Raw genomic sequence first — 11,590 nt, 5'->3', positions numbered from 1 at the left:
TGGCCTGATGACGTCACTTACGGAAGTGGCGTCGCCGTGCGGCTGCCATGGTGACATCACTTACAGAAGTGACATCATCACGTCGGTGCTGGAGCATGCGCGCTTTGCGTGCATGCGAGGAATTTAAAAAAATAAGAAAAGGTAAGTGCCAGGTCCCAACCCTCCCAATGGGAGGATAGAGGGATCTGGCAATCCTGATGTCATGTCTGTGTGTAGTCACCCCATGATTGTATGTTGTAACCACAATGCTCATTACTAACCTGACGTATTCTCTCCTTATTGCAAAATGTTACTTTTTGAGACCCAGACTGGGCCTCTCCTATTATCTTATAGAAATATGCACCTCTAGGCTAACGCTGACCTTGGAGCGTCCAGATGCCAGCTTTTGCTACTTTGCCCAGATGCTGGGAATGTATTATTGTGTACTGGATATCTAGCCATAACTAAAAGGGGTTCTCACAGGACCCGCATAGACTTGTGCGCCAAAACCTTAACAGTTATTTGAGTGCAGGAAAAATCAAATATAACATAGATTGCTTGTCTTGCCTTGTCACTTCTACCAAGCTCCGTGATGGAATGCAGACCTGAACTGTCAAATCCTAAAGAAAGCTTTTCTACTGGAACCAATGTGTGCTCACTGGAGAGGGGCTGAGGGATCTACCTGGCAGGAACTGACATTTTGGTAGAAGTCCCTTTATTCTCCCCCTGCCTCTGGGACTAGCTACCGACCTGATGTCATCTGAGATAGACTTGGAAGGACTGGAGCTAGAGAGACTTGCAATACTATTTGGATCACCTTGCTGCAGTTGGAGGATGAAGACATTACTAATACTTTGAATCCTGACCTCCCTGAGGAGGCGGAAGAACCCGAGAAACCACCCGATGTAGGGCTGACTGAGGGGGCTTCCCCAGTTGGAGGTTGCGGGGAAAAGTGCAAATGCGGTTGGCACCTAAAGGATCTGCCAAAGGGGAAACCTCGCTGGATGAGACGTCTGAACGGATAGGAGAGTACATCGCCAGAGGACGAGATGGAGGTTCCCAGCCAGGAAGCCTCCCCAGAACTCGATGCGAGAAGTGGACCGACACCATCGTCTTCCTCGACCTCAAGGTTCCGCAGCTGGGTGGCTTGAGCGCGATAGAAGAGGGAGTCGCTGCGCCCGAGTCACAGGAACTAAGGCTTATGCGAGTGGAGCTGGATGAATTCCGCCAAGACATGGGACAACTGCTAAATGATCTGCAACAAATGCTGTGCTTTTCTTTTATAATGCCTTTTTCAAATGTGTCATGTAAAATGCTGGTGCTGTCATTCTTTTCACTTTTTGGCCTTGTGGTGACAAAAAGTTGCTTAAGTTAATTTTTAAGCATTCCTGCAGCATGGCACTAAATCAGGAGATCAGGCCATTAATGTATTACTGCATATATAATGTTTAGTGGACTGTAACATTGTGCATGCTCTAACGTTTGAAGATAGATGGCAGTGTGGTATCAGAGCCACTGCTGAGTAGCAACAAGAATGTGTTCTTGCAGGAATCTTTACAGCCTTTTTTCAAAGTATTTTCCCTGCTGGGGAATTGGGAAGAAACTGCAGCTGCTCTAGTGCTCAGTCCTAGGTTCCAAGATTTTTGTGAATCAAAAGATGCTAATTCTGGGTCTGCTGGAAATGCGCAACTCTAACTCTTTGCACAACTCAGCATCACAATGGAGAACAACGTAAACCATTTTGTTCCCCATTGTACAGAAAGGCAATCCATAAATGAAGTGATAAATTCACAAAACAGGCAAGGCCTTGCTCAGATTATGGCGGCTGCCCTAGGAGGCGGCCATTTTGAATTTCTCTTCATGGAAGCTGACAGCTCATGTAGGCACTGGCTCTGGTCGAGTGGAAAATATTGTTAATCTGTGGCTCAGCTGCGGCATGAAGCAGGCGTATGATAAGACACTATATGTAAAGTCATTATTTATAGACAACCTGGCTGAGAAACCATTTAAAATAGATTTTAGATAGCGCCTATAACATGAAATTATTCTTGTATTTTTCCTTGGGTTTTTTTCCCTTTAGAAAAGTAACTAGTGTTTTAAAATAAATGTAAACTGGCCCTGAACATGAAGGGCTCAGAAATTGGTAGCAGGCCACCATGGCAAGCTTGAGGTGGTATGTGACTATCACCATCAATGATAATTTTGTTGCTAGACTCGGGGTATTAGACTTGAGATTTTCAACCCTGGGTCATGAACTCCGTGTGGGTGGCACAGTTCCATTTGCCATTAGCCACTCTGGAGTCACACCCATTTTGTCTTTCCTTCTGCTACCCAATGTACCTCTATATAGAAGCACTATGCCTCCTCTATGTGTTTAAACTAAAAGGGCAGGGTGTTGAGGCAAAAATTGGCAGCAGCTAAGGCCTCTTTCCATCTGCAGAAAAACTTTCCCTTCCTCACGTGAACATCCCCTCCTGCCTTCTCTCCCTGCTTGCGTGATGCAGCCTGGCCATCCCTGGCTGTTCTATGTTTGCAATATGGGGAAAGTCACCTCACCGGGTGTTTGTTGTAGGGATAACAACATACTTTGTAAACCGCTCTGAGTGGGGTGTTAAGTTGCCCTGAAGGGCGGTATATAAATCAAATGTTATTATTCTGTTCAGAATTGGCAGCTGCAGCATTTCTGCAAGAACAGCTCTGTCTTAAGTATGCAGCAGCATACCAGGCAAAGATCTTCTTCACCAAGGAAACTCTTCTGCTTATGAGGGAAGGATTCGTGCAACCTGTCTGTCCCTTGTACATGTCCCTTAGTTATGTGGAAAGGTGTTTTTACAAAGTATTCAAGCAAGACTCTAGAAACCTTTATTTATTGAAGTAACTGATGCTCCGAATATGTTCTCGGTATATAGGAAATAGCCCATTTTTGCCTACGTGCACTTACAGTTGAGTCTTTCTAGTACCATTTAACAAGTACATTCATGATCCGGCTTTATCCTGTTTAAGCAAACCTCTATAGCATTTCTATATTTAACCACACTGCCAAACAGGCCCAAGAACAAGTTAACCCGTACAGATGCTTAAAGACTCTGCCTTGGTTTTTGCATCATTTATAGTGTCTAAACTCTTTGCTTCAGATTTTAGCAGGAATAGGAAGCCAGAATCTAGATTTTCTCCTCCACTACAGCAACAGTTAAATTACTCTGAGACCAGTAAAGCAAACATGCTGCTCTAAGAAACATTTTGTAACCATACAACTCAAACTTGTTTTTCAGAGATACTAATCATCAACATCTGAACGTGTAAGGATTGTATTTTAACACTTCAAAGTACATTTAAATACACAAGTGCAGAGAGGCTTGAAGAGCATTAATTATACAAACAAGATTATAGCAAGCAATGCCATAAGGAAGGAATATTCTTTCCTGAAGAAGAGATTCTTGTCTAGATTTGAACAGGACTGCTCATCAGATTAAGCTACTCTCAACATTTTACTATCTGGACTGGAGCTTATGCCTTGGAACTGGATAATAATGAAAAATTGCCATTAAAGTTGTTTGAATTGCAAGCTTTTTCAAATGTTTACAATAGGTTGGAATGTGGCTGTTTTGTTATGCGGTGACATCTCCCATTTAGATTCCCGATGCAGGTGGATACAGACCGGAGTTTGGGGAATTATTACTTGGCTTATGCAGGCTTGTTTCTTTATGTACAAACCAAGCATTTCCTCCCCACAGAATCATGTTGACCAAGCCAAACACCTGTAAACACAAGAATAAATTGTTTTCTATAATCTTTAAAACGTATTCACTATTTAGCTGCAAGCGTTCTTCTAGGAGAGCAATGCCCAACCTTTAGACAGCCTGTGTGTTTCACTTAAGGATAATGGGACAATAATTAAGTTTCTTTCCCCCACTGCAGGTACACAGGGACACAAAGTAAGATCAATTACTTGAAGCTCAACAGAGCAATGCTGTGCACATTTAATTAAGAGCTAGCGAGACACAGAGGGGGACTGGGCTGTAAGTCAGAACTCCCCAGAAACAAGGTAGTTCCTGACAGATCAGGTTTTTTACTGCAACAGGAAGATGTTCATGCTATCTGGTCAGGCAAGCATCATAGGGTACAAGTAAAAGAGTATTCATGTATGCTCAAAGCATGAGCAGATGATTAAATGAAGGCTACCACTTCCAAGTGGCAAAATTTACAGCTAATAAGGGTCTACATTCTGGTTTCTTCACCGTATTATTTGTACAATTTTTGTGCTAGTATTGTATATCAGGGTGGATTTGATTTAAATCACTAGTCAGTAAGACTAGATTTAAATAATAGTTTTCTACATAAAGACTCATTCTTGCTGGTATAACCTTAATATACAACTAGATGAAGATTTCATTTTTAGAATAACAACTGTTCATATTAGTTTTACAGTTATATAAAAATATTGATTTTTAATACTATTAGAAGCACATTATAGATAATTATGAAATTATTGAGGCGAATGATCTCCAGTTTCACTTTCATTTTTACTGCTTGCCCCTCCCTCCTCACACTTAAGTTTCTTCTTGTGCAGATCTATTCCACTCCAAACAATCTTTTTCTATTCATTGGACTTTTTGAAACTTAGCACTTAAGGGGTTGATTCTGTGTACATAGGTTTGTAGAACAATGGGATTAAGGTTTTTCTCAACTCTGTTCATTTTATAACATTTTTGCTGTGAAGAAGAGGCATGTGATCTCTGCAGACACAAATTCACAGTTTTGAGAACTGCAAAACCAAGCATCTGTGATAATATCTTGTAGCCAGAGAAACTGCCCAGTAATCTTACAGAAACCTCTGGCAGAGCATGACATTGTGAATGGATTAATGGAATTTATTTACCCCAAAAATTTAAACATATACAGCCTTATGCTACATAATTAAAAACTAATCCTTATTTCATGACGGAATAACCTTTGGATGATAATATATTTTCCTCAAAAAGCATTTAATTTAAAACATCCGATTTAAATTTTAAAAACCCGATTTAAATTTTAAAAAATCCAATTTTTTTTTATCCACCCTGTTATATATTTAGTTATGATGTCAACTAGGGCCAGGGAATACCATTCTAGCAGGTGGATTTGTGCCTCTAGTCCAAGTTCTGCTTCTTACGGTGATTATCTTTAATAACAACAAATCAAGCTTAAAGAGTTATTCCATAAAGAGCTAATCTGTCTCTAAACACTGATGTGCCTACATACATACCACAGACACATTTAAACTTTTCATGCTGGTAACAGAAGCAAAGACACAGGAAGAGCCTGGTAGTTTGCAAGAAGACATTTCTCCGACAATGCGGGGACCAGTCGACACTTTGATATCCACAAGGGCCTTTGCCCAGGCAGCAGTGCTGACCAACCACAGGAAAGCAGCACAGAGAGTGAAGAAATAATCCTGCAATGAAAGTGTCATAACCATCAGGTTAACGGTTGCTCAGTACAAACACCAAGTTCTTTCAGGACTACAGTAGAACAGAAAAAAGATGTATATAAAAATATGAGCTAATGAATGAAACCTGCATACATGTTTTCGAAAAATCCCTTGCAAAAATTACAACTCACATTCTGCCCTTTCCCTAATCCCAACAACAACATGCTGTCAAGTTGCAACTGACTCAAGATGACCCCATCCACGGGGCATTCCAGGCAAGAGATGAGCGGAGGTGGTTTGCCTTCCTCCATAGAGCAGCCCCCGTCTTCCGTGGTGGTCTCCCGTCCAAGTACTAAATGTGGCTGACCCTGCTTAGCATCCAAACTCCAACATGCCCAGGCTATGTTGTGCTATTTACACTGCTTCCTTCCTTCCAAGGTAACTTAAAACAGATCCTAGCGACAATAAAAATCAATTACAAAAATATTTAATTACAATACTGAATGCAACAACCTGATTTGCTGGAATTATGATCAGCTGAACTGCATAGGCTACCACCTAGTGGACTGTTTTTTTAAAAAAAAAATCTGAGAGCTAGAATAGGATTTCTGAAACTTGAAGAGATTCACCCACTCTCACAACCAGCATCTTACCAACTCCTAAGAGCAGCTTTTCCCCCATGGTCATCACTTTCCTGCCCAAATATATATTATTTTCAGAATCTGGGTTGCACAGTTCACAAATTCCTCTCTGTAGCCCTCTGCACCTGGAAGCAATTCAATCAGGCGGAATTGCTCAGGTTCTCTTTATGGAACAAGTTGGTTCCCCTGCAAATATGTATATACCCTTTGTTTCTAACCATCTTAACTGGACTTAGACAAAAAGTTAATTTCTTTTGAATGTGAAAAAACAACAGTATTACCAGCTTACCATCATTGGAAGTGTACCAATATTCTGATACAAGTGCATATAACCAAGATAGAGCACAAGAGCTGCCATGCAGTACAAGAATATTAACACAGCCAGTGTTACAAAGAACTGTGCAGTTGTGGAGAAGTTGCCCACAAGGTAGAAGTCAGCCCAAGTGCCTCCACATTGAGTTGGATCTGGAGAAGTGAATTTAACTTCATTCAGTCTGAAAGATGAAAAAATAGATTAAAAAAAAAACCCTTTTCAACCATGACCACTGAAGACCACAAAATGCCCAGTTCAGCTGCCAAGGTTACATTTTTCTTTACCAACAAACACCTAGAAGCTTAAGTTCCATTTTACTAGAATTTCATATAAAGAAAGTATAAGCAGCGTTATGAAATGGTGAAATATACATTCAAATACAAATTAAATGCCAGATGAGCATCAGAATTATAGAAGTGAAAAGCCAGAACTTAGTCAGGCTTAGAAAGAGAAGCTTGCTAGTTTAGCTAATTGGGTAAAGCAAATCTGATGACTTTCTGGATATCATGAAGCAATAAGGTTGGCTTGTGAAAACACACAACTTAACCCAACATAAAGTTGCCTCAAGGGCAAATTCTGCTTCTTAGAGTGGCGGCTGCTGCTGCTACGGTGACAGCAACTGTACTGTGGCATTCTCTTCCCTAGGAAATCCACTAAGCTTCTGAAATTGAGGCTTTATAAAGCCTGTAATGAATGAGGTCCTTAGAAGAATTAACCTTTTGGTGAGAATTGAAGATTACTGCTAGTGTTTATTTGCATACTGCATGTTTTTTAAATTATGTTTTATCCTCTGGCTTTATTTTAAACCATTTCAAGCCACTATGGCCAAATAACCTATACACCACTAAAATAAAACACGTTTTTCTTTTAGAATTCTGTGCCAAATGCAAAGACACTCAAAGCAGGAGGAGCATGAACTGCAACACTATCACAGGTCTTTCAGGTTTGCTTTTGTACAAGCAGCATCAATTACACCCTTGGGAAAGAGTCACTCTAGGCTAGGGCAAATGTACTGCTATCCAAAGTGATTTTAAAAACCTGTTTTCCAAAATGAGTTTACAAATGCTCTTAAATTATGATTAGCAATTGTTGGTCATAATGCCAAGCTTGGTCATACAAAGATCTATGAATATACCCGTCTACTCCTAATTACAAAGGTTAGCTTTAGTACTAGCTCAAACACCTGCCACTCTACCATTACATACAGTACATCAAGGGTTTGCAAACTGGTAAACTTCCAGAGTTATCTAAATGGCTGCTGTAGCCTCCTTCCACCATAATACAGGCATTGTTAAGTGTCTCAAGGACACACAGGAACAGATATCTAGAATTCAATAGTCAGAACAGCAAAGGAGAAATCTGTTTGCAATACATTTTCAGCTACAAATGCTCTTACTGCTTCTGTTTAACCCTTAAACAAACAGGTACTTCTCTGAAAGTTGTACTTCTTACCAAGGAGTTTCTCCCTATATTGTTTCTTGTGCTCAGATCTACATGGAGTCAACCAATTTAGGTGAATGCCTACAGGTACCAAAGAGCAGACATTTCTTAAGACATTCTGAAGGGGCTAGAACATTTCTCTCTCTTCACTTTGCAAGCCACCACCTCAATTTCATGTTGTTCAAAAGAAATAAGTGTCAGTGGCTAGGACTGTGAGAATTAGTGAAGAAATTGATGCAAGGTTAATCTGCATAATACCCCATTGCAGAATCTGAGTTTCATAGGTAAAATTTATCCTCCTTGGTGCACTTTTTTTACATCCATGCTCTCTACCTATATAAAGCATTGGGGAGGGGGGGAGCAGAGGAACACATATACCAGCTACACCACACTCCTAAAGATTTTTTTTTTCTCCCTATTCAGTACCTAAAAAATCTTGGCCGTAACCAGAAGCATGAGAACAAACTGAGGTGCAAGAGCTAAGGATGTTGTAGACCAGATCTACAGATGGGGCTGCACACACAGTTAGGAGCACCCAAGATGTAGCTGGCTGTTATTCTGCCATTTGTTTATTAATTTGTGTATAGTCTTGTTTGGTACCTTGGGGGGTGGGGGGAGGAAGCAGATTTGAGAAAGAGGACAACTAGAATTATTCATAACTGATGTCCTATTGCCAGATGTTGGGATTCAGCTGCACTGCTGCTCTTTCAGTAACCACAAATTTCATACTATAAAAATATAATCAAGTTTTAGTATACCAGAGTAGCATTACACCTAGACGTAACTAGTTTTTCATACAATTGTTGAGGCATTTGTCAATGCAGGGAATCTCACCCACCTAGCTACAGAAATAAAGTAGTAGCTTAATACCACTTCCTTTTTGCAGCCCTTAGGACCTTACACAGACCCGGTGTTTTTAAGAGACATTGTAAATGACAGAGTAGATTTATCTGGAGAAACTGACAAAGGACAGAGAACCAATAATAAGATAGACAAACACCCCAAAGCTCACCTGAAAGGATAAGCAAAAGCAGCAGTAACTGTTCTGTTCACAAGCTCTCCACAGGAAACTAGTATTGTGGTTACCCCACTATAGCTGCCACATGTTCCAAACACACAGATAGAAAAAAGCTATAGAGGGGCGAAAATATAAGTACAGGTATTTGTGTCATACTTGCCAACTCTAGCAGAAAACAGCATAAATACTGTACAGACAGCTTTAACTGACTCAACCTTTTTAGCAAGCCAAACTTTCCGATTTAGTTTTTCTAAAAGTGCCAATAAAATGTTATTCATGAGTGGCCTTTACCATTCCTTCAGACTGTAAATATCTTTCTGTAGAAGTGTATATTGTGCTTAAAAACTCTTCTTTAGAAGCTGAAGAACAAAGAGGTAGAGTCAAGTTAACCAAGAGAGACAGGCACCAACTTTAAAAACAGTTTCAATGGCAACAACTGATTTAACTCTCATACAAACCAGCAAGAACATACTGACTACATCTTCTCATTAAATACTTTCAAAAAGGTTTCTTATATTGGCAGTGCACCGAGAAGAATTCTAGCAAGTGAAAGTAGCGAAGAGATGCAGGAAAGGGAGAGGCTGAGAGCCAAGCTACAAGTGACGCCTTACCCAGGTTGGACACTTGTCAGCTTTCCTCACGTTTTGATGGGAAATGTAGGCGTCCTGGTTTTACAGCTTGGCTCTCCATTACAGCTGCAAGACCAGGATGCCTACATTTCCCATCAAAACGTGAGGGAAGCTGACAAGTGTCCAGCCTGGATAAGGCGTCACTTGTAGCTTAGCTCTGAGAGCCAAGCTACAAGTGACGAATTACACTTGCCTGGCAAGTGAACAGACTCACGTGTATTCCTCGCTGTTCACTTGCCCTCCACTTGATCACGTAGTGAGGAATACAGGGAAGAATACACGCGAGTCTGTTCACTTGCCTGGCAAGTATAATTCGTCACTTGCAGCTTGGGTTTCACTTGCTGAAAATGTACAGCAGATAACAAAGGCACAATAGCATCTGACAGTTCAGCAATACCCTGAGGACGTTCCACATTTTTCTTATCTTCTCTGGAAGTAATTAAGCACTCAGGATCTTCAAAATTTAGTCAAGTAGTATAAAGTCTACAGAATATGCTGGGGAATGTTAGATTTAATACCCCCGGGGGGGGAGACGGTCCTATTCCTCTGTACGTTCTAAAAACAAGAGGAAGTTCATCTTTGAATTATAGCTAACAGGACTCCTAATGCTGTAGCACAGAATGAAAAGGAAGAAGATGGGCAAGAAGCCACTAAAGGGCTGTCCTCAAAAGGGCCAATAAGTCTGGGAAGGGTGGAAGACTAACAAACATGCTGGTAGCCTACACAAAAATATTAAGTATGTTTCCTGCTATTACCACCTTTAAAAATAAGGTTTCTCTTATACCTATATTCCTTCTATACCCCTCTTAGACTACTCACTGTTGAACACAAAACCCATATTAATCTACAAAATCTTTTGTAATCCTGACTGATTGTATGTTTTTATCATGCTTGTAACCTGCTTGGAGCTCCAGCAAGAGAAGTAACTAGAAATGAATACACGTAACACAGAAAGATGCAAAACTCATTTTTCCAGGGAGGGCGCAGATTGTTAAGTTACTGTTAAGCTTACTTGTACAACAACCCTGTTAAAATAGGGAGAAAAACAATAGTTGACACACTTGTGCTCACAGCATGTGTTGTGTGTGACAAAGCACCAAAGCCACACACATGAGAACTGGAGATGGGTGAGCCTCAAATATATACTCAAAGTTAATTAAAAATAGATCAAGATGTGTAGCCATGTTGGTCTGTCTGTAGCAGTAGAAAAGAGCAAGAGCCCAGTAGCACCAAGAAGACTAAAAAAAATGTGGTAGGGCAGGAACTTTTGTGAGCCACAGCTCACTTCTTTAGATATCAACAGGAAAGAACCAGAGTCCAGTAGCACCTATAAGACTAACAACATTTGTGGTAAGGTGTGAACTTTTGAGAGTCACAGCCCACTTTTTCAGATACCAATTAATTACAAATGCTTGTGCAAGAAGCATTGCTGCTTTTTGTTAAGGTTACGTCGCAGTCCGTGGAAGGCAGATTCTTGATGGAACTATGCTTTTTAAAAAAATTAGGTAACATATTTTATTTGGAAAAAAATAAAAAGGGAAATATGAGCTCGGCGGCTGCCCCCAATGCAGTCCACCCAGCTTCCCAAGCGCCAAAACAGCCACACCCAAGCCCAGGTCTGGACCCAGCAGCTTCGGCCTGGAACTCCTTTCTCTCCCCTCATCCCCGACATTCCCTCAGCCCTCAAAACAGTCCAGGGGGCAGCCATACAGGCCTCCCCCTCCCATGCAAACGAAGTTACAAAAGCAGCCCCCAACTCCCTTCGCCATCCCACGGACTCACCCATTCAAGGAGCTTGATGAAACCCAACGGCTCCTTGAGGGGGCTAAGATCCAGGTGGAAGTCATTCATTTTCTGTGGGGCAGAACCAGAGAGGAAGACAAAAATTAGACAAGGGGAGGCAGGCAGGGAAGTTGGGGGGAGAAAGACAAGCCAGGCGAGTCCTCACAGCGAAGGCTCCCTTCTTCCCGCAGCGGCGACCCCGGGGCCGCTTTCCCCCTATAGAGGCTGCCTCAGCAAGCTCCGCCTCTCTCCCTTGGGCAATGGAAGCCCCTTCTCTTCGACAGCGCCTCACGACGGGCCCGAGGCGAATGGCAGCCGCCCCTCGGCCCCCGCCCCCGCCAGGCCGCCAGGGGGAGAAGGAGTTGGGGGGCCAAAGTG

At 41.6% G+C, this 11,590-nt stretch overlaps 1 protein-coding gene across 2 annotated transcripts; it reads right to left on the bottom strand.

Moving 5' to 3' along the window:
• Positions 1-3,608: 3,608 nt before the first annotated feature.
• SYPL1 (synaptophysin like 1) lies at positions 3,609-11,281 on the bottom strand. 2 transcript variants are annotated; one of them, XM_054989180.1, is made up of 5 exons: positions 11,213-11,281; positions 8,796-8,914; positions 6,320-6,524; positions 5,225-5,413; positions 3,609-3,737 (listed from the first exon to the last, which is right to left on the bottom strand). In XM_054989180.1, the coding sequence occupies exons 1-5, from the start codon at positions 11,279-11,281 to the stop codon at positions 3,609-3,611; spliced, it is 711 nt and encodes a 236-aa protein (XP_054845155.1). The 2 variants fall into 2 exon arrangements, with proteins under 2 accessions (XP_054845155.1, XP_054845156.1); XM_054989181.1 differs by lacking the exons at positions 6,320-6,524; positions 8,796-8,914.
• Positions 11,282-11,590: the final 309 nt, after the last annotated feature.

The sequence above is a fragment of the Eublepharis macularius genome, chromosome 9 (genome assembly GCF_028583425.1).
Source record: "Eublepharis macularius isolate TG4126 chromosome 9, MPM_Emac_v1.0, whole genome shotgun sequence".
Lineage (NCBI taxonomy): Eukaryota > Metazoa > Chordata > Lepidosauria > Squamata > Eublepharidae > Eublepharis > Eublepharis macularius.
Note: the sequence above shows the minus strand (reverse complement) of the source record. Positions and strands in the feature narration are given on the sequence as shown.

What these genes read in the sequence shown, in the direction of transcription:
- SYPL1 (XM_054989180.1), bottom strand. Translation starts at nt 11,281, where the DNA reads ATGAATGACTTCCACCTGGATCTTAGCCCCCTCAAGGAGCCGTTGGGT. An exon ending in TTGGTACACTTCCAATGATG is followed by an intron (nt 5,414 to 6,319) that starts GTAAGCTGGTAA and finishes CTTTCATTGCAG; the next exon opens with GATTATTTCTTCACTCTCTG. An exon ending in AAAGTTTAAATGTGTCTGTG is followed by an intron (nt 3,738 to 5,224) that starts GTATGTATGTAG and finishes TTGTGTTTACAG; the next exon opens with GTGTTTGGCTTGGTCAACAT.